Raw genomic sequence first — 26,134 nt, 5'->3', positions numbered from 1 at the left:
GAGACACGGTACTTAAAGCGGTGTCAAACTGCATTATTTTTGACATGCGAATGCAGCCAGAGAGAGTCAATAGTAAGCCTCCTCTGGATAAATACAGTCAGCCCTTCTTATACACGGATTTTTTATATACGGATTCAAGCATCCACGGTTTGAAAATGTTCAAAAAAAGTATAAATTTCAAATATCAAATCTTGATTTTCCATTTTTTATAAGGGACATCGTTTTGCTATGTCATATTTAATGGGACTCGAGCATCCATGGATTTTGTTATCCATAGGGGATCTTGGAACCAAATCCCAGTATATAATAAGGGTCCACTGTATTGCCAAGAAAACTCTAGTACAGGGTCACCATAAATTAGAGCCAACTTGAAGGCACATAACAATACAGTTGCATTGTGTCATATATAGATGCCTTTGCACCCTGTAATTGTTTTTTTTAATGGTCACAAAAATGTTACAAAGAAATTTGGTAAAAGGATTGTCAGAGGGTGGAAGAAGGGGAGGAGTCAGGTTGGGGTCCCGCACAGGAAGATGACAGACGAGAAGACCCTGAAGATGCTGCAAGGATTGAAAAGATGAGAGTTTTGGAGGAAACAGCTGTGGAAAAGGTGGGGCCAGGGGAAGAGCGGGGCCCAGAGGGTAGAAAAGAGGAAGGGACGGACCCAGGGGAGGAGAGGAGGAAGCTAGGCGAGAGTGAGGAGGCGACTGGCTATGAGGAAGACATCACAGCCCGGATGCAGGAGGTGTGGGCATCAGAAATAGGGTGGCGTCATTTGCGAGGCCGGCGGGACGGGAGCAGGCGTGGCTGTGACCAGAATGTTCCCTCAGAGGGCTTCTTTGCCGGTAAAGCGCACCCATCTATACACTGGAAGAAGGGCGGGGCCCTACGAAGCTAGGCCCATCATCAGTCCAGGCCCGCAATTGTTCTGGGGCATTAGGGGAAGGTGTTGGCCCGCCAACCAATGCCCAGGAGCTTGAGGTGTGGGCGAGAGTACATACGCCAATGGAGACGCCAACCCCGAAGCCTAGACACGGAACTCTAGCCAAGAGAGCAGTGAAGTACCCAGCCCTCAGCCTTGTTACAATTTCAGTTAAAGTTGTGTTAAATAAAGTTGAGTTGAGCAGCACTCGGTGTCTGCAAGTTCTTCTTTCATGGAGGCACATCCCAACCCCTCACCCACCAGGGTAGCTATGGGCCTGGTGACAAGCATCTTTTTTTATAAAAAGTTTTGTGTAAAGATACGATGGGAAATAAACTTGAAGATAAGATCCTTGACACACTTACTAATGAGTAAAGCTGTTATTTGAAGTCTGAATGTATTCAGACTTAATTCTGAATACATAGGACTGTACTATACTGAACTTCAGCAAAAATTTGGTGTTCTTTATATTGCAGCTTTCATCCAAGAGGTTGCATTAATGCATGCAGCAAAATAATGGCATGGCAGCCTAGTGGATAGATTGCTAGACCTGCACCCAGTACTTCTGTGCTTTGAATCTTAGGAGTTTATCAGATGGGGGGAATCGGGGAAGAAAAAGGCGTACTCCTGGCAAAGTAATGCAATCACGCTGAAGATTTTCAGACAACATTGTGCTTATTCAGGACTTAATCCATGAAGATCCAGGAATGCTACAGCAACAAACCATTTCTGGGATTTTCCCGTGAATGGTTTGTTGCTGGAGCATTCCTGGATCTTCATGGGTTAAGTCCTAGATAAGAGCTATGTGTCTCCCAACTTTGCTGGGAGTGTGCCTTTTACTCCCAGCTCCCCCCCTCTCCCAATAATCTCCTTACATTCAGCTTTCAAATGCATTTTAAACTGGCAAAGTAGTGCTTGTCTACTATTTTCTGTGCAGACCATGCTCATTTTTGTCCAGAGTCAGTACCTTCTTCTTTGACAGATGTTTCTATTTTTTTGGAAGAGAAGTTTCCTGGCCAGATGTGCACAGGGAAAGACCCCAAAACCCTTCTAAGAATTCTTAGAATGCAGCAATTAGATTGCTGCACACTCTGCCAATGTTTTTGCTATCTAATCATTTACTTTAGTCTGAGTGTACAACATAATTGGTCGTATTTATTAGAATTCTACACATTTATTTTATTTTATTTTTTTACTACAACCCCCATGATCTCACCCTCAGGATGCTGGCTAAGGGTTCTCGAAGGTTCTGTCCAAAATTGCTTTTCCCACTGTGTCTTTCCCAAGCCATAGTATTCCACCATAATCTTCACTAGTATTCATGGGAACTGTTCTCTCAAGGTACCAACTAAACTATGATAGGTGCCATTTTTACCCAGGAAGGGATAATTTATGGTGAGTCCTATGAAAGTAGTTTGCAAGCATTTGTTTCTTTTTTCCTGCTTATATTGTTTTGTACCTTTATGCAATTAATTATTAAAGCCTCTGGCTTTAACAAGTAAACAGGTCAATTGTCAATTTAATCCCATAAACAACTAAGAAAAAATGGCACAGTAACTTAAGTCACCATTACCTTGAGGCATATCTAAACAAAGGCAAGATTCATCTACAGATTAAAAATTCTGAGCCCTAATTAAAGAGCATAGTGGATAAATAAGCAATAACTCTGGGACCTGGGATAAGCAGGATAAGAATCTCAAACTTTCTCACAAGGGAAGAAATTACATTAAAGCAGACTGGGTTTAACCATTGAATAAACTTGCTAAAGGATTTTCTTGCAGGCTGCAAAACTTTCCTTCCAGATTATTTGCAGGGTGGTATTGATCTCTTCTTTTTCAGAGGGAAAGTGTGGTGACTTTCCCTCTAAGGCCCAATTTGGAAGTTATGACTCTTGTAGTTTTAAGAGTATGCATCCAATGTGAAGTCGAAGGCTTTCATGGCCAGCATCCATAGTTTCTTCCTGATGTTTCTCTGAAGATGCCAGCCACAGATGCTGGCGAAACTCTTCTAGAACATGGCCACATAGCCCGATAAACCAACAAAAAACTAAGTATGTATACAGTTTTATTTTTATTGTTGCAATGTTTTATTTCTTTAACTGTTTTAATAAGTCCTCTTTTTAAGTACTGTATTTTCCGGCGTATAAGACAACTGGGTGTATAAGACGACCCCCGACTTTTCTAGTTAAAATATAGAGTTTGGGATATACTCACTGTATAAGACTACCCCTCTTCCAAATCCAAGGATGGAGCAGGCCAATGGTGTTCGCGCAGGCCGCGCGCTCCCTCGCGACCTCTGCGGAGGCCTTGGCCTCCTCAGAGGCCAGGAAGAAGGGAGCAGCCTGGCCACCATCGCAGCGATCGCACCGGCTGCACGCTCCTTCCCGGCCTCTGCAGAGGCCGAGGCCTCCTCCGAAGCCTGAAAGGAGGGAGCAGCCGTGCATCAAGCAACTGGGGCTTCAGCTGCATTAATCTTTGTTCCGACTAGTCCATACTCTGTTTCCCCAACCCTCTTATTAGTATATATATATATACACACACACACACACACACACACACACACACACACACACACAGACTGCAGCTGATATCACTAAGGGCTGTGTCTTAAAGATACCTTACATCACACACTGATGACTGACAAAACAATTCCCCCACTCACCAATACACACACATGTATTTCTTATGTCAGCCCTTTAACAGATGCTACTACGTGTGAGGGTATCTGCATCTGTGTAAGGTTTATATGATCTACAGAGGATTTTTGTATGAGAACCTAAGTGGGCAGTTCACTTCTGCATGCAACTGCTGGTCATTTTAGTCTATTCTCAGTTTAGTTGTGGATTACAAGTAATTCTTTGAATCAAATACTACAGACATGAAATAGAGAGTGGCTACTGCCAAATGCAAATAAAAGGAGAGGGAGGTAAAATCTTCAAAAGGCACCTTTTTCCCTAACAGCTGAACAATTTTGCACAACAAAATTAATAATTTAGCTATCTGAAACATCACATGGGCAGAGCACTGCAAGCCAACCAGTGGCATTTTCATTTCAAATTTGTACAGTCTTTGGTCAATACATATAATCTACATTTCTAACACCTGCTTCAGTGAGCAGTGAGCTGCAGAATTTTCTATAAATCTTCTTTCATCTTTACACTGTCCAGCCAAAAAAAGAGAAAAAATGGAGTGATTTGTACAATGGCAGGCAATTATTGAGCTTTATAAGGATAAGAAGCTATTCACAGGGTTTTGATCAGAGTTTGAAAAAAATCTTTCCTTGTATATGAAATTAATTTTATTAAAAATTGATCCTAAAAGTGTATATGTGTGGGGGTGTGTGTGTGTGTGTATAGTATAGTATATCTTGCCTTGAGAGAAAGATGTAATATTGCATTTATACATCCTACCAAGAAACACTATCACAGAATAAAGTAAAATATAAAAATATATAAGTAAACTACAGCGCAATTAAGCAATAATGCACAACAGGGTGTACCTTAATGGGCCATTAACCACATGCCTCAGGTGTACTGGTAGGCAGGAGGCCAAAAGGAGGAGGACTTCAAATACTCCGTAAGTGCACCAATGGCTCATTAGTACATACCACAGAATTACTTGTTGCTATAGTAATAGGCACATCATCAATTTAAAAAAGAGAGATATATTATGGTTGCATGATGTCATAAACAATGTTTAATTGAACAAATTTATCCATGATTTGTCAGGTTTGTCCACTGTAATAGAAAGTCACCAAAAATTAGCAACAGAAGTAAAACTCAGCAACCAAAAACAAACCTTGGTGGTGGCAGCAGGCTTACTATTCCTAGCAACTTATGTAAGACTACTCAAGCTTAAGACTGATGTTCAACTGTCAATACAAACTAGAGCAGGCCCACTCAGTCAAGTGGAACGTGTTAAAACTATACCTATTCAAATCCCATTCACACAATAGATCTACCACAGTTTAGTGGATTGAGGCATACACAGCTTGAATATTTGGCATAGCAAGGGTCTTACCAATGACTGTCACCTGACTGCCACATTTCCCCCAGTTTATGTACCACCTTTTGCACTTTTTAATACTGACTCAACCAGTGAACAATATTAAACAGGAAACAGATTAACAGCCTGGCTTGTAGACAGTCACTGTCTCCCAAAATATTTACTTCAAAAAAGGCAATTAAAACTTTTTTGTGAGTTGGAGTGGATAAGAATCAAAACCATGTAAAAGCATGAAAAAAAATTTCCCAAGAGAATCAGTACCTGTTGGAAACCTCCTTCTATGTAATTGCTCAAATGTGATGCCAGATGAGAAGCAATAGCTTATCACTTCTATTGGCCCGTTACAGACAGGCCTTAAAGTGCATGCTCCGTGCGTGCTAGTTTCCGGACGCCCCCAACCCTAGCACGTGCGGAGAGTGCACAAAATGGCAGCGGCCGTTCCACACGGCCGCCGCCATTACGACGTCACAACCATGCCGCCTCTATACGCTGCGCCAGGGTGAATAGTGCGCCCCTTCCCCGGCCGCAAAAAGAGCTCCGAAACAGAGCTCCTTTTCTGTTTGCGTCGCTGGGCGTAGCCTTCAGACGGCTGCGCCCAGCGACACAGAGGCGAAAGGGGCCAAGCGGCCCCTCTCTCCTCCTCCCTGCCACCGCGGGATGTCCTTGGGGCTTGAAGCCCCAAGGACACCCCTTTCCAGGCTAGGTGGAAGGGGCCTTTTGCCACTTCCCCACAGCCTGGAAAGCGGCGGATCGGGGCCTCAGCAGCAGCCGCTCTGGCCGCTGAGGCCCCAATCCGGCGGGGAAAGGGGCGGGTGTAGGCCGCCGCTTTTCGGCGGTCTGTAACCCGCCATAATTTTCCTGTTATTTGTCCAGCATAATTTTACTCTAAAGGAACCAGATCCTGTCTGATCTTGGAAACTAAGCAGGGTCATCTCTGGTTAGTACTTAAATAGAAGACCGCCAAAAAATACCAGGTTCTGTAGTCTGTATTTCAGAGGAAGGAACTAGCAAAACTACCTGAATTTTCTAGCTTAAGAAAACCCTATGAAATTCGTAGGGTCGCCAAAAGTCAACAGGCAATCTGAAGGCACATATATACATCTAATTATAGGTGTAGGTGATCACTTTCAAGGCTTTATATAGCCTGAACCCAGTATTATCTCCAGTTGCTCTACTCATACATATTAAGATGAATTTTGTTCCACCTGTCCGTGAGATGAGAGCTACAAGGACATGGAAGTGGCTGCTTTAAAGTAAACAAAGTCCAGTACATTCCCAGATCTGAGACAGCAAAATAGATGTACAAACAGAAGTATAATCAAATTAAAGCATTTCCTAAACTAGTTTAAGTTTAACAAAAGTCTAGGATAATCCCCATAGCAAATTCATTTTTAAAAAAAAATACTGTCACAGAAATCTTCCTTCTTTCCCAGTCTATTACAAGGAATAGACACCATATTTTAAAGTGGAAAGAACTTCCAAGTAAAACTAAACACAATGAAAGGAAAGGATATGAATCTAAATTAAGAATTGCCTGTCTAATTTTTAAAAGATTTTAAAAAGCAAACAGGCATCTGAGAATATTATTGCATATCATGAAGCAGTAGCAACACCTAGCCTTTGGAACTGTGATGGGACCTTCTTTGTATGCCTGAGGTTATAGCAACTTTACCAGTTTATGGTGTATTTGTGTTTTCATATTGTGTGTTCTCAATTGAATTTCACATTATTATACAACTATTTCCTTTTAAGCAACTAATAAAGTGAAGCAGGTGGAAAACATGCTTTGCTAGTACTGTATCTTCCATACATCTCTCCTTTTCTTTTCTAAAAGTGTATGACATTACAAATTGGAAAAGAAAATACAAGAACAAGGAAGTAGTTTCCCTCCCCCTTAGGTTTATATATGTCATTTTTACAATGTAGAACAATTAACAGAAAAAAGCAAGAACAGCATTTGGCATAACATAATAAAATAAAAAATTATCCAATTGGTTAGTTCCACACCATGGGATTTCTTTAAATTATAATGAAATCTTTGTTTTAAAAAAATCCATCATTATTAAAAAATAAAGAAGTTGGCTCAGCCTATGAAAATTAGATTTGTAAGTTGTTGGTCATTCCCATAATTAAATCTATGTCACAAATTTGCAAGAAAAATGGACACTGCACCTAATTCATTTATACAAGTCCTGTCAGGCTGCATAAAGCACTATGCCCACTAAAACAGGACAAATAGAATTCTATATATTTGTATTAACAGGGTATTTGGAGTAAGGGACTAATTTTATGTTATCATTACAAGAAAACTAAAATACAAAATAATGTCAGGATCTAGCCTAGAGGCTGAAATGCAGCCAACTTTGCACTTCTCAAATATATGGCTTCCCTCAAAATCAACAACACCTGATTCAAATTTTTTTGGAAGATACTTAATCCAGACAAAGAGGTGTTCCTGGTCAGTTGTAAAGTAGATCAGACAATAGGGGTTTTGCCTGTGCTGGATGGAGTTATACACCCGCTGAAATCTCAGGCTCACAGTTTTGGTGTTCTCCTGGATTCAACTCTGAGCCTGGATGTTCAGATCTCAGCAGTGGCCAAGAGAGCATTTGCACAATTAACACTAGTGTGCCAGCTGCGCTAGATCCTTGAGATGTCAGATTTGGTAACGCTGACACATGCCTTCATTACATCCAGTTTGTACTACTATAATACATTTTATGCAGGGCTGCTTTTGGAAACTGTTTAGAAAATTCACCAGGTTCAAAATATGGTGACCAGAATGCTGACCAGGGTCACTTGTAGGGAACAGCTCCACTGGCTACCTGCTCATTTCCAGACACAACTCAAAGTTCTGGTTCTGACCTATAAAGGTTATGGTCATGTTCCCGGTTATGACCTATGACTATAAAGCCCTACACAACTTAGGTCCAGACCAGCTGAAAGACTGCATCTCCCTATCCAAACCTGCAAGGGTCCTAGGATCTTCAGAAGAAGGCTTTCTCTCAGTCCCACCATCATCACAAGATCACTTGGGGAGGACATGAGAGAGCCTTCTCAGTGGCTGCTCCCACCCTCTGGGGTGCCCTTCTACAGGAAGCTAGGTTGACACCCCTCCCACTTTCCTTTTGTTGGCTGGCAAAGACATTTTTATTCAAGCAGGGTTTAATATATAATTGTGACATGGAAGTTTTTATAGAGGGTGTGTGCTTTAGTTATGTTTTAAACTTGTGTATGTTTTATGTAATTTTATAGTTTTTATCTAGATGATTTTAACTGTTTTAAAATTTTTATTGTGAAGTTTTAAAATTGCTTAACAATGGCTCCTTTTCATCCTGGAGAGAAGTGACCAGTGGGATCCCACAGGGTTCTGTCCTGGGCCCAGTGCTATTCAACATCTTTATCAATGACTTGGATGACAGAATTGGGGGCATACTTATCAAATTTGCAGATGACACCAAATTAGGAGGAGTAGCTAATACCCCAGAGGACAGGATCAACATTCAAAATGACCTGAACAGACTAGAAAGATGGGCCAAAGCCAACAAAATGAAATTCAGTGGAGAAATGTAAAGTTAAGGCAGAGAAATGAAATGCATAGATATAGGATGGGGGACACTTGGCTTAACAAAACTATGTGTGAAAGGGATCTAGAGGTCCAAGTAGACCACAAATTGAACATGAGTCAACAGTGTGATGCAGCAGCTAAAAAGGTCAATAGACGTATAGTGTCTAGATCGAGGAAAGTACAGTAGTCTCGATTATCTGACATAAACGGGTGGGCTGATAGTCAGATAGCCAAAAATGTTGGATAATCCGGAGGGTCCAAGAAAAGCATTGATATCAATATGAATTGCAAACCTGCAGGTACTTGTCCTGCTCACTGCTGCCGCCACCATACTTGGGGCTGTGTTTTGGGGCAAGGCTTCACTCACCCTTCTCTCCTTGCCCATCGCGGCCGCCATGTTTGGGGGCATGTCTGGGGGCATGGAAATGCCTACAGCCATGCTCCAAGCAGCTGCAACATTGGATAATCCGGAATGTTGGATGACTGAAGGACGGATAATCGAGACGCTACTATATTCTGCTTTCGTCAGGCCCCACCTGGAATACTATGTCCAGTTCTGTTGAGAAACTGGAGTATGTCTGAAGGAGGGAGACTAAAATGGTGAAGGGTCTGGAAACCATGTCATATCAGGAAGCTGATAGAGAGCTGGGGATATTTAGCCTGGAAAAGAGACAGTTAAGAGGTGATATGATATGATAGCCCTGTTTCAGTATTTGAAGGGATATCATATTGAGGAGGGAGCAAACTTCTTTTCTACTGCTGTAGAGAACAGGACCTGGAACAATGGAAACAAGCTACAGGAAAACAGATTCCAGCTCAACATTAGGAAGACCTTCCTGACAATAAGAGCTGTTTGCCAGTGGAACACATTCCCTCAGAGAATGGTGAAGTCTCCTTCCTTGGAGGTCTTTAAACAGAGACTGAATGGCCATCTGTCGGTTATGCTTTGATTGAGAATTCCTGCATGGCAAGAGGTGGGACTGGATGGCCCTTGGAGTCTCTTCCAACTCTTTGATTCTATGATTCTAAATGATTTTACCTGTGAGCCACCTTGGGCCCCTTTTTGGGGAAAAGACAGCATAGAAATTAAATAAAATAAAGTAAATAAAAACTTGCCTAATAGAAGACTTCGCCCAGCTGAAAATACCCAGCCTGTTGTAGATCACACTGGTAATGCTACAGTCTTTTCTTTCTATTTTTCTTTCTTTGCAAAAAAAAAAAAAAAGGCAGATTTATCCACTAGCATGCCAAAGCCTGGAGGTTTTCAAATTTAGGAATCATTCACTGTGAAGAAGTGCTACAGCACAGCTATCTCTTATCAGTGACTAGAGACAAGAGTGGTACTTTCAGCATGGAAGGCTGAAAAGGAGGGAGTTCCTTCACACATACTCTTTGCCATTCAATGGTTCAGCAGGAGGTATACAAAGGGACAGAAACAGAACTCTGTGCATCTCTCTGCACAGAGACAGTGGAAACGGGTGGGTGGGGCGGGTAAATGACACCAAGAAAGGGCCTACTATGGAGTCTTCTCCTCTGAAGTAGTCCAGTCCATCAGAAAGGTATGGGACAGCGGAATCTAGCCCCCGAGGCAGAAAAATGTCCTGACTCTTGCTCTTGATAGAGAAGATCATTCAGTTGCCTTTGGAAGGTGAACTCTCAACAACATGAAGCAGTCTTATTTAAGCAATAGCTGGTAGCCAGAGATGAACCAAAACAGCATGCAGGTGAGTAAAAGGGCCTGTGGAGGAAGGATGGAGTGTTTGGGGGCCATCAAAAAAGCAAGTAGATTAGAGGACAGAAGCTTTCTCAATGAAAGCCAGTGTGGAAATAAAACCATCTGTCACATTTTCCCAGCTGGCTTGTAATTTTTCTATAGGCTCTTAACCTTTATGATATGATAATAGTGATGAGGATGATGAGGATATTCTTTCTATACTGCCGTTTAAGACAAACCCTCACAAGTTAATCTACAATAAAGTATATGATAAAAACATCATCAGACAAAATCAGGAATAAAATTAATAAAATGTTACATGAAATAAATATCATTATTTATGGAGGCAAAAGATGTTGTCAGGGAGAGAACTATGAAAGTGTGGGACATCCCCTAAAAAGGCTCTGTTCATGGTGACTGCCAACAAGCTCTCTTTTGGCAGTGAACAAGAAAGCAGGGCTCAGGCAGGTCTGTTTGAATGCTGGCAAACCTTCAGATAAACTCTTCCCAAGACACTCAAGATAACCTATCAAATGACCACAAGGCCAACAGCATTCTGGCAGTTTAATTCTGAACCAGTTGAAGTTTCTCAACTGTCTTTAAAAGATAGACCAGCACATAAAGTATTGCCAGCATCTCATTTGGATATTACCAGTACACATATAACTGTGTGCTATTCAGACTGAACCTACAGATGTTTACTTAGAAAGAAGTCCCACTGTGTTGACTTATTCTCAAACAAATATGCATAGAACTCGTATTATAGAGCCACCATTATTGCAGAGAAACAAGCGCTTTGAATTACTAAAATGCGATCATATTTTATTAAGTCATTGTCATGGGGAAAAACTCAAATCACTTATGTTTCATAATTATTCTAACCCCAACTTTTAAATGAGGGGAGGAGATAATTATATTAACTTCTTAACTTAGAGCAATTCTCTGTGGTATAATTCTAAAATATTCTCTTGGTCTGAAATTTATGTAAATTGAATTCATCTATCATTAGTTATTACCAGGCTAGCTACAGGAAAAAAACTTTTCTGTAACAATTAGTTATTTAAAATGCTATGTTTTAATTAGACCTATGATGTTATTATACTAGTTATAAATATGCACATATCTCTGCCAGCAGATCTACAGGAATTCATTTCCAAGCTAAGACTGGTTTGAGGTTTTAGGCCCAGTACAGATGGGCCAAAAAGGACACCCTCATCACGTGCGGGAGTGGCGCTTCTAGACGCCCCTCGCCCCTCACATATTATGAGGGCTTCCTTGCTGTGCTGCGCTGAATAGATGTCGCGTGTAGCGATGACATCACTGCTGCGTGGCTTCTAGATGGAGTCGCGCAGCAGCAGCGACGTGCTTGCACCGCCGCCAGCTGTTTGTGGTGGCGTAAAAAGGAACCGCTTTTTAGCAGTCCTTTTTTCTCATGTAGTCATGTCGTGCAATTTGGTTGCTGCGGTGCGGCTACGCAAAAAAGACAGTCGGCTTCTGGCCGCCTCTTTATTTTCCATTTTAAATCCATACATCCAATCCTTCCCTGAGAGTGCAGTCTATCAAATGCCAATATATTTGAATACCAGGAGAATTCATATCTAGGTTAACCCACATTCATAGACCCAGGACTCCCACACAACCACAGCAATTTGCTTGAAAAATACCTATATTTCACCAGTTAAATATGGTGGGATGCAGATCACTCCTTTCCCCGCTGGATTGGGGCCTGAGCAGCCATAGCAGCAGCCCCGGAAGCTCCGATCCGCCACTTTTCCAGGCCTCAGGGAAGCGGCAAAATGCCGCTTCCCCCTGGCCTGGAAAGGGGTATCCTTGGGGCTTCATGCCAGGCCAGGGAGCCGCTGCCAGGAGAAAAAGGGGCCGCTCAGCCTCTTCCTCCCCCCCCCCCCCGGCTTTCTCCCACCGCCATTTTGTGGGCGCTGGAACGAGGCACTCCCCAGGAAGAAGCTCCCTGTAGCGGTGCGAGCACGTCATGGCCGCGCTGCACCGTTTGGATGCGGCGCAGCTGTCACATCAAAATGGCGGCACCCATCTCTACAGGGCGCCGCCATTTTGCCGTACGGTGTACATGCTAGGGTTAGGGAGCATCTGTAAAGGATGCTCCGAGGCATCCCTAGCACATACTCGGTACGTGCTAAAAGGCCTGTCTGGAGAGGCCCTATATCACTCTTTTCTCAGTTTTAGGCTTTTATGTCATTAAACCTAGATTTTCAAAAGTATTTAGAACAATGTCTCTAGAAGTCATACAATTATGGATATTCCAGATGTTGTTTGGACTCCAACTACAATCATCTCAGACCACAAACCATGTTGATGGGTACTGACACCAACCATACATGGAAGATCATCCAACACATCCCAGTGAACTAATGGAATACCTGTTAGAAAATTAGCCTTTGTTGGCCTAGCTACAATGGAGCATAAACAATGAACATAATAAGGCACACCAGCACTGTTAAGTATATGTAGGAAACTGATACTTCCAGAAAAAACCATATATAGGCAGTTTTTGTGAGTGTGTTGTGACTTAATGAACAAACAAGCTTAAAAAATCTCTGAAAGTTATCGGACAATACAAACATTTAGAGAATCCACATCCAAATTCAAATTCTGAAAATCTGAAACATAGTGAGATCAATGAGATCTTCAACATAAACAAAATCTGTTCTGAAATGAATTTGTCTTTTTTTCACATGTGTGGTCCATGAACTCTTTTGCAGTTTTGTTGAATCTTACAAATGGGAAGGGAGGGTGACAAGAGATGTAGCATCAGAGGTTTCAAAGGGCTGTTTAAGGGAACAGTCATTCACTTTGGTGTGCCAGATTACCTAACTTCTCTCTTACCTTTCCTCATGCAACCAATGTCTCTTCCTCTGTCCCCTTTTTCTCCCCCAAGTGCAAGGGTCACAGTCCAAGCGTGTCCCCGTTTCCAGTATGAATAGAGTTATGTGCTCAACAATACAGCCTTCTGGTTTGTGTCTTTTAACCTCCGTATCAATTATGAAGACTGCATGACTTCTCATTGCTATAGAGCAAGAATTAAAGAAGGATTAAGACTGAACCATGCAGCCAGATACTGCTATGGTGGCTAAGCACACAGCTGCAATCATGTGGAAGTGATAGTTTGCCATGGGTTTCTCTTGAATGGCATGGGGCGTGCTACTCTTTCCAGATGAGCAACTAAGTAGAAAGGCACAGGGCTGAGTGAAAATCCAGTAGGCTATGCTCAATGATGGGTTATGAAAAAATAAAGTTGTGTGTTTACATGGGAAATACAAACCTTTCTTTAGCCAACAGTGGAAATGTTGTATATGCACTCTTCTAGACAATGGTTATTAACTTGATGTACCCATGCATTCAGTGTTGTCTATACTCATAATTTAGTATATATTAAAGAAATAAGATGACATGGCAAGAATAAAGTATCCAAACAGGTGCACAGCAAAGAAATACTGTATATACTCATGTATAAGTCTATAAATTTTAGCCAAAAATTGATTCAAAAAACCTGGGCTGAGTTATCCCCAGGGTCAATGTTAGTACTGTACTTTAACATTTATTAACATCATCTCCTAGTGAAAGGCAAGAGTGTAATCTGTCTTGGAAGCACTGACCCTCTCTACTCTCTCATCCATCCAGCCTTTAGTGTGAGCACAATTATGCCTGCTGGAATTTTGTATGTTCTTTGACATTGTTTTCCTTTGTTTCATCCTTTAGATCTTTTATTACATGCCTTGACTTATCCACAGCTCATACCAAAATTCATAATTCTGGCCCCAAAAACCTGCTCTTAACTTCTACATGAGGTCGACTTATAGTCGAGTATATACAATACTCCATTTACCCTCTCTTATCTATGCTATGATCTCTGTGTGACTGTTTGTTTATTTCATTATTAGCTCATTTTTCCTTTTGGGCTTTATCCAATATAACATTTTATCCTTATGAGAACTTGTAGGATGTTAAGAGAGAATAAATGGCACATGATCACCTAAGGAGTTCCAGGGTAGACAAATAAAGAACACCCCATCTTTTTCATCCAAACATCATTGTCGCTCCCATCAATAATAGTTTGAGTTGCAACTGGCATACCCATGGTTTTCAGAATTCTTCAGTTTTAGAGCACTAGGAGGCTTTGAAAAGATTCAAGTAAGCTGGCGTTATCATATAAATATCAAAATGATTTGCAGTGTGTTTAATTTAGAGTAGACTACTCAGGGGGTACAAGAATGGGTAGTTAGTCATCCCTAAGCTTTTGGCACCAAGATAGCTAAGCTGTATCATGAACTAGTCTTATGGCAATACCAGAAATAGCTTCCAGAATTCCTGATCATTGGTCATGCTGGTGAGGCTGATGGGAATTAAATTGAAATTAAAAACACCTAGAGGACACCAGTTTGAGTGTAGGGTAAGGTAACAGTTCTCTGGTATGAAAGGTTCTTCAACAGCTTAATCCAGTTCAAAATGCATCTCTGGAGTTGATTAATGGAGACTGAGTACCGCATGTCTGTTTGTCAGTCAAGTGCCCCCCCCCCCATAAACTGGTTTTTAAAAAGCCCAAGCATTATGAACTGAGGTTATTAATATGAAAAGCACACCTAAACATTCAAGCCTGTTCAAGCCTGTTTCCATATATCCATCTTATCCCACATTCCTTGCAGTGTTTTTGTATATGCATATTGGAAATTATTAACAAGTGTATAAAATTTCTGTATCATCTTATTGCATGCATTTGCTAACGCATGACATTCAGGATTAGTCAGCCTGTTTAAGTGGCTTAAAATATAAAAAAGAGGAAAGGAACTACTAAGTCCTCCTTTCTTCTGTAGATTTTACACAGTATTTTTTCTTTGCTTAAATATTTATAAACTGCCCTTTACTCAAAGATCTCTGGGTGATTTACAATAAAATCAACTTAAAACAATAAAGAATTACAACAGTTTTAAAATATTGAAAATAAAAAAGAGTACTGTACTTAGAAGTGCAACCCTAGACATACACACAGAAATTGCACTTTCAGAGGCTTCGTCTGTATGCTGACTTTTCCTCCCTCCAATAGTTCTCTCTGGGGACAGGGAGCAAGCTTTTTCTCCAGCAGAGAAATATGCTAATTGTGTGACTCGTCACTGGGTGAATTAGCATTGCCTCTCATCATCTAGGCTGTGTTTTCCTTTCAGAATCCATGGCCCCTTGATACAAAATAATGATTGTGTGATAAGTCTCATTAGAAAATCAATATATTGACACTATCTTCCAAAACATCTGAATAATAATGGATTGTTTCCTCATTATGGAGACTATTAACATGTCCTTAAACATCATTAAATCATATTGATCAGAGATTTGTCATGCACTAATTTGCTGCAGAGGAAGAGACAGTGAAAAGAAATATTGGCTTGGGTATTTAAGTGAATAGCAAGATGCATAAAAAGGACTTGCCAGGTTCGCCTTTAAATCAATAATATTAAATATCAAGATATTAAATAACAATGGCATGAAAGCAGTAGGCAAGGAAGAAAGCGTATCACTTACCAAAAAACTTCCAAATGCAGAGTTAAATATAGCAGCTGCCTAGAAATATAAAAGAAAAAACAAGATACATTAATAGCATTCTTGATGTTTTATAGGGGGGGAAAACTCTTGTCTTTTCATGCAGTCTTCTAGATGACCACCAACACTGCTTAAAAATATTTCAAGTAGCCTATAATGAGATATCTTTCAGATTCCAAATATTTAAAACAAGAAAGCTCTAAAAAAGAAAGAAAAATTAAACTGATACCAGTTCTATAGAAAAAGAACAAGCAGATCAAATTTGAATTCACAGACACACGTACTTGGTAGTAAGTTCAATAGGACTTCACAGTAAAGATACTTAGGCTATACTGTAATTCTTACAATCAATGGTTAATTTAAAGGGGCAATAATCAACTGAATGTAACAGCTCCCTCTTAACTTTTGCACAAATTTAGCTGAACTAAACCACCTAATACCCAAGTTCTGTTCAAATAATATACTTTGAAATAGGCTTTACACTGTGTACAATATAAACACAGAAAAACATTAATTCTGAATTAGACACATTTAGAGAACAAAACAAATCCAACAAGTGATTAAAAATAAATAATTTTGAACTGGTTTTGCAGGACGTGTTTTGCTTACCTATATATCCAAGAAATATTGGTGAGAACAAGTATAAAGAATGAGCAATCAAATTCCACGAAACAAACAATATTTAAATCTTGTAAAGTCTTTCCCTTTCCAACGAAAGAAGAAGAAACTCTTGTATGACAACTATTCCAATGATATAGAGCCATGAGTAGAGAAAAGGGAGAACATGGGGTGGTGATGGGGGAAAGAACCTGCCATGTACATGAAGAGCCGAGGCAAAATCAAATTAATTACCATGGACATCTTCTAGCCATAGAGCAAGGATGTTCGAAAAGAGCTGGGCAAGTTTGAACCAAATCCAAAACACAGGCTAAGCTGCAGCAGAACCTGCCTTCTGCTCCATAAAGAGAGTGCAATGAAAATGAATGCCTAATGAGATGCTTGGCTCCAGAGAGCTTAGTTTTCTTATTCAAGTTCATAATTAATTCAAAGCTTTGATAATTTCATTAGAGTCATTCTCGGCTGGCCCTATCAATAAAAGATAGCGCTGGACCACAGCTTCTTTGTGGCCCAAACGCACAAGCAAGTAGAGGCTTAGCCTCTGCTTGCTAGCTTTGCGAGATAGCAAGGACAATGGCATATGGTACTTCATGTTGCGGAGGGAGCTTCTGAATAGAAATGGCTAAATAAAACATCATAGTTGACAGTTGTAAAACTAAAGCAACGGATTTTAACACCTCTACCCCATAAGCATTCTGCTTTTGAACATAAGGAGGCACCAGTCCAAAGGACTTTTCTTGTCAGCAGTCACTGCTGAAACAGAAACCCACTTTCTCTAACAAGTAGGAATTCACTTAGAATCTCAAAGCATAATTTTAAACCTTGAGACTGATACAACTCTATGGGCATTATATATTCAAGTAGTGTATATCATTATATATCAAGTAGTGTGGTTTTGATATATAGAGCCTTAAAAGGTAGGACATCTGAAGGACTGTCTTCTCCTGTATAAGGACTTATTCCAGGTACACCCTACTTTCAGAGGTTAGGTGGGTAACAGCACTCTCTTGCAAAATCAAATACCACAGTAGGGCAGCCCTGCCATGCAGCAAAGTAAGGAGAACTGCTTTGTTGTGATATTCTCTATGACAACAGATTAAGGCAAGGATTTCTGTCTGAATGGCACAGCAATAATTGGCCTTGTGTGGGGAACTTAAGACTCTATTTCAGGTAATGAAACATCTTGGGTTACTGCTTCTCCAGACACATTAATATAGTAGGTGCCATATGAAAACAGTCCTATGCGTTTGAGCATTTAATGCTTCTCTGCTGGTTTTTCTTAATATAAATGTAGTGCAATTTTTAGAAAGATTATCAGTGGGATATATGATTTAATAAATAAAACACACACATCAACTGTTGCGTATGGCATTGACCCGATGGAATCTAGAATGGACTCTGAAGTGTCCTCTTGGTGGTTCTGCATGCTCTGAACAGAGGTGTTAATTCTGCCATTTGACTGCTGACTCTGTGATGTTCAGCATACACAAAGCACTTTTTCCAAAGTTCCACGTTTATAGAGAGGCCTTTGGGCCTAGTGCTGAGTTAGTTATAGTTGATACCTGTTCAGGGCTTCCCTTCCATGCCATTCAATAAAAGAACTGAAAGATATTCTCCCCATACCATCTCAACTAAAGAAAGAAACAACAAAATGCAGGCATCTTACTAATATCTCTAATTTTTCTCCTGTTTGGTATGTAACATCCTGCCTGATAAAGAAGCCAGTGGAGCTTTTGAAAGCCTGCAACAAGTATATTGAGCATTTTGGTTGGCCAATAAAGGTATCACTGTTTGAAGGATTTTTGTTCAAATTTACTAAATGGACAACATAGCTACCCCTGCATGCTTGCCAAGGTGTTTATATAACAGTGACTGGAGATGAGTAGGAGCGCTGACCTTTAGGATTCAAGTCTTAACTTCACTGAAGGGGAGGAGGTGGAGGCCCTTGCTTGTCTCTGAATGTCAACTCTTTCCTTCATAGGATTCAGCTACATCTAAATCTACAGCTAAACCAGCAAAGATCTTAGGGGGGAGGAATGAAACTATTCTAATAACACCAGAGAAGTACATACTACTTCCCTTTGTGCAGAGAGGTACAAGACTTTCCCTTGGAGTTGTCAGTAAATGACTAAAAGCACTTTGCTGAGCAGTTTTTCTTGGTTGTTACTGTTTGCATCATTTTGCTACTTGCACCTGAGGAAGATCTGTCATCTCCTACCCACCACTTTTCTCAGGACCATTTTGCACTACACTGTTACAGCACTACAATTCCACTAGAGCTACTATGGTTCCATACTATAGGATCCTGGGATTTGCAGTTTATGCAGGGGTATTTAGAATTCTAAAGTCAGACTGGATGCTGAACAGGAAGAGAACAAAAACGATGACCATGGAGAACCTACATAAGTTCAACCTAAACAATGAAGAAATCAAAACTGTTAAAGATTTCCTGTACTTGAATCAAACATTGATCAGAAAAGAGTCTTCAGTCAAAAAGTAAGAAGACGACTAGGAATGGGAAATACAGCAATGAAAGAACTAGACAAGATCCTAAACAGTAAAGATATACAACTAACCAATCCACTGTATTGCACATCATCATATGAGAGTTGGACAGTGAAGAAAATGGATAAAAAGAAAGTCAACTCATTTGAGATGTGATGGTGGATAAGAGAGCTGAGAATACCGTAGGCAGCCAAAGAGGCAAACAAACAGGTCCTTGAACAGATGAAGCCTTAACTCTACCTTGAAGTCAAGATGATTAAACAAAGGTTGTTAAACTTTGGCAACATCATGACTCCTTAGAAAAGACAATAATGCTAGGAAAGGTAGAAGACAGTAGAAAGAGAAAGAGACCACAAGCCAGATGGCTAGATTCAATTAGGGAGGTCATGGGCCTCAATCTACAAGGGCAGCTGACAACAACAATTTAGAATTTAGAAACAGAGAACAATTTTGCTCACCAAACTACACATCTCAGATTCCATAGGATGCAGCCTTGCCAGTTAAAGTGAAATTGTGGTGCTATGACTGTCTAGTGTGAAATAATCCCCCAGATGTTCACTTAACCCCCCCCCCCGCTTTTTAAAATGATTTTTCTCTCCTTTTGTCTCACTCCAACCAAGGGGAAATCATTTTAGCCATTTGCTGATATATTAAGCGTTTAAAGAAGTTCTTTCTTTCACCCTAAGTAATCCATATATTGCTTGACCCTATAATATTCACAGATTTTCTCATCATTACAGTATGGGCATGAAAGCAGTGGTCACTTGGGAGGAACAGACAACGAGCCAGACATGACCGGAGAAACCATTTTTTCTTCCTCCCACCTTTACTGCAGCTGCTTATTACAGTGAATCGAAACAGTAGGTCAGTCCCACTACACTCCTTCTGCAGGTCAGGTTGGGAAAAGGTCTGGATTTGAACCCGACAGACCCTTAGCCAGTCATTTAAAATGAAAGCTACTGTACCCAGTTCCGTCACTCCCCATCCTCCAACCACTTTGGCAAGAAATCACTTACACAAGCATTCAATGCTTTTCTTAAAAGCCCTGAGGTATTTAGAAGCCAACATTATCAATTCTGGGGTGGTCAATATGAGGGCTGAATGCTTATTTCTGACTGAGTATCAATTACACTGAATGCAGTCCTATTTTATTTTTTAAATGAGTGCTTATAAATGTTTCTGGAATTAATTTTGCCCCAGGTTCATTACTGGTAAACTGTTATGCACACAGATACACATTGCACTTAGCAACATAGTAGTTTTTTCTATCTATAACTCAAATTTTCTAAGAGATAGGAACTTCAGCTGAGAGAAACAAATCTTTTAGGTTTTTGTACAATTTCTATCAAGATTTAAGATGGACCCTAGCATAACAGGGTCAGTCATTAGCAGCAAATAAAATTTACTGATGAATTTGCACTAGTCTATAAGTAAACTGTATAGGAACAAGCCCAAGGTGGCTGGGGGCTTCCGTCTCAGTGGGGTGATAAATCTGCTCTGGATTTTAGTACAATATTTAAAGGAGCTATTCATGGGACTGAACCTCTTTCTCCAAATAGGTCTGGCATCCTTGGTTACATCTACACTGCAGAATTAATGCAATTTGATGTCACTTTAGCTGCCATGGTTCAATGATATGGAATTCTGGGAATTGTAGTTTTGTGAGATATTTAGCCTTCTCTGTCAGACAGCTCTGGTGCCACAACAAACTACAAGTTTAAGCATTCTACAGGATGGAGCTGTGGCAGTTAAAGAGGTGTCAAACTACATTAATTCTGTGGTGTGGTAGAAGCTGTGGATAGCTCCTTTAAAGCACAGAATAAAAACCAGAACAAATTCATTAACTCTATCATATAAAGTACCAGCTACTACTAAGGAAGCCTCACTGAAATCAGTGGGACTTACTGCTTAGTAGACATGCAAAGGGATTGCACTGTTAAGCATGATAGGAGAATCAGCAGGCAGCAACCACCAACAGGAAGTTTGGTATGTTGCTATAATGAGTACAAGTTTATCAATTTGTATCAAATAAATATGACTGGAATGGATGGCCAGACTAATGCTGTGGTCCAGCCTTGTCAGCATTACATGGATCTGTGCAGAAGTTACATAGTCATGATTCTATGTACACCCCACAGCATAGTAGGAGAGGGTTGCTTGTGTCCCTTTGGCCATTTCTTATGAACATCTGGGTTTCCATGCATCAGCTTTCTCATTAGAAACTCTGGGATATTTTGCAGCATAGCTAAAAAATCTGGTAGCAACTGGACCATGCAGTCTCCTAGGGTTTCTAGAGGTCAGTGTGGTGGCCTGCTATCAGAACGTTGATCCAATTCACAGAGAGGAACAACCCCTTAAGATACAGAAATGGAATGCCTATACCATCAGTGCCATGATAATATCATATGCCTTTCAGTGTGTGCAAGCATACTTTACAACATTTCTATGGCCAGAGACATTTGTGACATATTGGGTACAAAAAGACCAACTGACACCTGCAGCTATCATCTCCAGGGTTCACTGCAAACAAATCTTCAAACTCACCTGGCAGCCTAGTGAGAAGCAGCCTACTAACAGTGCTTTTACTAGCTATAGGTATGGTACAGGTACAGGTATAGTGCTATTTCACCATTCAGTTCACCCCACATGCACGTGATCCCAGAAGAGCTTCAACCACAATTTCATACCAAAGATTCCATATGAACAGTAATCAAATGGACAGTTTTTACAAGTGTTCATATGGACAGCATTTTACAAGAGGAATGAGCCGCTGGAAAATAACATATTCTGACAGCATGGTTACTAGGAAAAGCACTGTCTTGGGACAGTATGAAAAACCAACATATAATGGCAAGCAGAAGATTCCCTGCTTTCAAAGATGACACGGTGGTCTCTGAAGCTAACCTTTGGAAGCCTTGATAGCTACAACACCAAATTAGGAGGAGTAGCTAATACCCTAGAGGAGAGGATCAAATTCAAAATGGCCTGAACAGATGAGAAAGCTGGGCCAAAACTAACAAAATGAATTTCAACAGGGAGAAATGAAAGCTACTACACTTAGGCAGGAAAAAAATGAAATATGTAAGTATATGATGGGGGACACCTGGTTTGACAACAGTACATGTGAAAGGGATCTGGAATCCTAGTAGATCAGAAGTTGAACATGAGTCAACAGTGTGATGTGGCAGCTAAAAAAACTAATGCGATTTTAGGCTGCATCAACAGAAGCATAGTGTCTAGATCAAGGGAAGTAATAGTGCCACTCTATTCTGCTTTGGTCAGGAATCACCTGGAATACTGTGTCCAGTTCTGGGCACCACAGTTCAAAAAGGATGTTGAGAAACTGGAACGTGCCCAGAGGAGAGTGACAAAAATGGTGAAGGGTCTTGGAAACCATGCCCTATGAGAGAATTGAGGAGCTGGATGTGTTTAGCCTGGAGAAGAGAAGGTTAAGAGGTGATATGATAGATCTGTTTAAATATTTAAACGGGTGTCATATTGAGGAAGAACGTCCTGACAGAAAGAACTGTTTGACAGTGGAACACACTCCCTCCACAGTGTGGTGGAGTCTCCTTCATTGGAGGTTTTTAAATAGAGGTTGGATAGCCATCTGTCAGGGGTGCTTTGATTGTGTGTTCCTGCATGGTAGGGGTGTGGACTGGATGGCCTTTGTGGTCTCTTTCAACTCTGATTCTATGAGTCTAACACATCTGTAGTGGGGGGGAATAGAACTGGGATTAGAACCCCCGACAGCAACATCTGGAGCACACATCAACATGAGCAGAAAGGAGAAAGAGCTATGGCACGAACTTTGTAGTTTTCCAGGGTGCTACCCCACAGTGTGTCCCCACACCTTACATATGTTCTAACGCTAAAATGTACAACACTTTCGCAAGCAGAAGACAAGGGTGTGAAGGGGAAGCACATAGTTAGTATGTTGCACTAGGAGATGGGTGAATACTTAAAGCTTTGGGAAGTTATTTTAGGCTATAGCTCCTAGAATCTCCCACCTAGTGTGGCCTCTGTGCATCCTAGTGGGGGGGATTCTAAGAGGCATAGGATAAAGTAATAGCTTTTACAGTCTCTAGTTCACAGTTTGAGAAAAAGGTGGGGGCACAGATGAAGATGACATTTGAGGTGAGGTATCTGGTGTGGGTGCTTCAGTACCTGAACTAACCCTGAATTGTGGGAAATCAGCAGAAAATTGCAACTAGATATCTACTTGCAACTGCAATTGGAGGAATGTGTTTTCTGCAAAACTGCTGTCCCATTTGGGAGCATGTTTCACATTTTGTTGTTGCAAGAACTTGGGGAAATTATGCAATGAACTCAAGGGATCCCAAAAAAAGATTTGGGGAGGCAAATGAAACCCAGTGGCTGTGCTTTGCCTAACTCCAGGTCTAGCAAATATCAGAGAGAAGAAGAGTCACAGCTAAATACATAGTTGACATTTTGGGCATCACTTCTGCATTTAGTATAATATCTAATTTTGTCTTAAAACTAGCCTACTATGAATGAGTCAAGGAGTTTGCCTAAAAGACCCCAATAATAGCTTTTGTTTTTTATGGGTGTTTTTTCAGCCAACCAATGTTAGAATTAACTGCATCTTAAGTCTTAACTGCTCTTACTATGAACTGAATGCTCTAGTTTTGCAGAAAAGCACATTCATGCATGCACCTGAGACTGCAAACCATGTTCTTTTCTCTTTTAAAAAAAACCAATGTATTTTTCCTCAGTTGCTACTCATAACTATTCATTTGACATCAAACAGGAAAAGAATATGTATTCAAGTTATTGGTTGTGGGTGCTAAATTGAATCAGGTGTCCTTTCTTCTTAAGAAAATTAAGTTGCTTTTGTGCACGAGTGTTTTAATGAGAACAGAGCTTGCCGACATTGATAAATGGGAATGACACCAGAGAGAACATGTAAGCAGGACAATATGCGCATGTTACACGCTTACAGCCTATTTTTCACTGACTATCCTGAATGACTTCACCATTTCTTAAGGGGCCTATTAATCTCAAATTTAGTTATTACACAACGTTTATTTGAACATATATTCTGGGGATGATGACAGTTAATAAAGGAAAAATTTTACGAGCTGTATTTTTACATATTGTTCCAGCCACAGCTTCCCTCTCGTTCTTATGTATTGATGGAACACTCTGGTTATGATGCAGCTTTATTTAAGAGAGAAAGAGAGAGAGGGAGGGAGAGAGAAGTACATATATTCAGATGCCTTTTTTAAGCATATGGGGACTCTTAAATAACAGTTAAAATGCATATAAAAATCATACTCCAGAGAAGCAAACTAAAAATATAGTGCTAAGTGCATAACAAGAGAATACTGTACAGTGTGCATAAAATGATCTTTAAAGAAAAACAAATTTTAGTTTTGGAACATCACTATCACTGTAAAATAGAATAGAATTCAACATCTGTATTATGTTGAACATTTTTAGTTAACTAAGTGGAAACTGCCTGCATAACTCCAGCCTAGAAACGTTTTATATTGTTACCCTTCAAAACAAACCTCCTAGACAACAGGGTTGATCAGTGAGGAAACATTTATATGTGTACAATTAGAAATGTGGGATACATATTCAGGGTTAGCCATGCTGGCCATATAGCAAAATAAAACAAAATCCAAAGGCCACAAAGGAGAGATACCTTTGCTGGCCAGCCAAAATACACAAAACACATCATGCAAGCTTTTGAAGCTCCACTGGATTTAGCTGCAACAGATGAATCCCAAAGAAGAGGGAAGTAAGGACTGAGGAACTTAAAGTTTTGAGATTTCTACTGCCTGCACTGAAATCCCTCCAAACCAACAGCAGCAGAAACAATGTCTATACAAAATGTAGGCCTGTGACTCCAACACCACAACAAAGATTTTTAAACATCTTTAGACTGATGAAGAAGACAGTGGAGCTTTGAAGGTTTGCATTATATGTTTTGTGCATTTTGGCTGCCAATAAAGGCATCACTCCTTTGCAGAATTCAAATTATAAATGCGTACATTTATCCATACCTAAAACCCCAAAAGGTGAAATTTCTTATTTCTTTGCAGACCCACCCCAGCATGTCTATGTTACCTCATCTATGATGGAGGTTAAGACCTAAGCAAAAGCATAATAATAATATTATACTTTTGCTTAGGTCTTAACCTCCATCATAGATTAGGTAACATAGAGGTTATTATTGTTGTTGTTGTTGTTATTATTTCATAATATACACTATAGCCCTTTTTGCAAGAGAACATGCTAATGCATTTAACACATGTGGTATAAAACGGAATCAGTTTCGGTCAGTCCATGGAAGGGTTTTCACTTTCTTTTTCTCTCCCCTTTTGCCACACCAGATGGATTCAGCTGTGCGAGACAAGGGAGGCAAAAGCTTTAAAATCAGACAATATATTATATTATATTAAATTATTTCATCCAAATTCTAAGTCAAGACATTTTCAATCATCTTGTTGACAAAGGAGATTAAGTTATCAAAGTTTTATTTGTTTGTTTTATAGCATGCAAATTAAACATTAATAACTAGGGCTGAGCTTTCTTTATATCCAATGTCCAGAAAGTGGTGAAAATATATCTGATTGTTGTTTATGTACTTCATCTTTAAGATTTGTGCCATATAAATGTAGGATCTGCTATGTTTATTTAGTATAATCTGCAAAAACTGCTAGCTTGCAAGAAAAATGTAGTAAGTCCACAAAAATAATTTCCCTGCAAGAATATTCCACTCGGTTCTTCGTCCACCAACCCACACACTCATAGTTCCAGGTTGCCTATGGATTGCCAGAAGTGCTCAATACTTTAATACATTAACTGTATTAGCTGAAGTGTGATCTACATCAGCTGCCAGTTTGCTTTGGAGCTTATTTCAGGATGCTGGTTTTAACTGAGAATGCTGTGAATCAGGGATGGGCAGAATAGGCCCCCAGAACCATTTTTGTGGCCTCCAAGTTCCTCCAGGGTTAAAAATAGTCATTTCCCCCAAATATCTAGAGGAGATGGGGGACATTTTTTGCCCCCACTACACCAATTTACACCCAGAAGAAGCATTTTATTAAAACAGAAAGTAAGCAGGAAATGACTTCTGATCACTTTCTGTGGTTTTTTTTTTAAAAAAGAGGCCTCTCCAGGATCTAAAATGGGCAAGGGGTAAACAAGGCAAAAATGCTCCCATGAACAATACATGGTGTTTGGGGACATGTATACATCCAATA

At 40.2% G+C, this 26,134-nt stretch overlaps 1 protein-coding gene across 18 annotated transcripts in view; it reads right to left on the bottom strand.

The window, feature by feature from the left end:
• SLC10A7 (solute carrier family 10 member 7) overlaps positions 1-26,134 on the bottom strand; it is a 189,461-nt gene that overhangs the window by 117,428 nt on the left and 45,899 nt on the right. For 16 of the 18 annotated variants that reach the window (XR_006104015.1, XR_006104017.1, XR_006104016.1 and 13 more), the window contains one exon: positions 15,759-15,797. Coding sequence is in view for 13 of the 18 variants with exons in the window: in XM_042467567.1 (XP_042323501.1) it covers positions 15,759-15,797 (39 nt within the window). In the remaining 5 variants the exon portion in view is untranslated. Of the gene's footprint in view, positions 1-10,168; positions 10,233-13,070; positions 13,252-15,758; positions 15,798-25,150; positions 25,272-26,134 lie in introns of those variants that run through there. The other 2 variants (XR_006104019.1, XM_042467574.1) reach the window with 2 other exon arrangements.

This window comes from Sceloporus undulatus, chromosome 5 (assembly GCF_019175285.1).
Source record: "Sceloporus undulatus isolate JIND9_A2432 ecotype Alabama chromosome 5, SceUnd_v1.1, whole genome shotgun sequence".
Taxonomy (NCBI): domain Eukaryota; kingdom Metazoa; phylum Chordata; class Lepidosauria; order Squamata; family Phrynosomatidae; genus Sceloporus; species Sceloporus undulatus.
The sequence above is the reverse complement of the archived record's forward strand: the minus strand, read 5'-3'. Positions and strand labels throughout refer to the sequence as shown.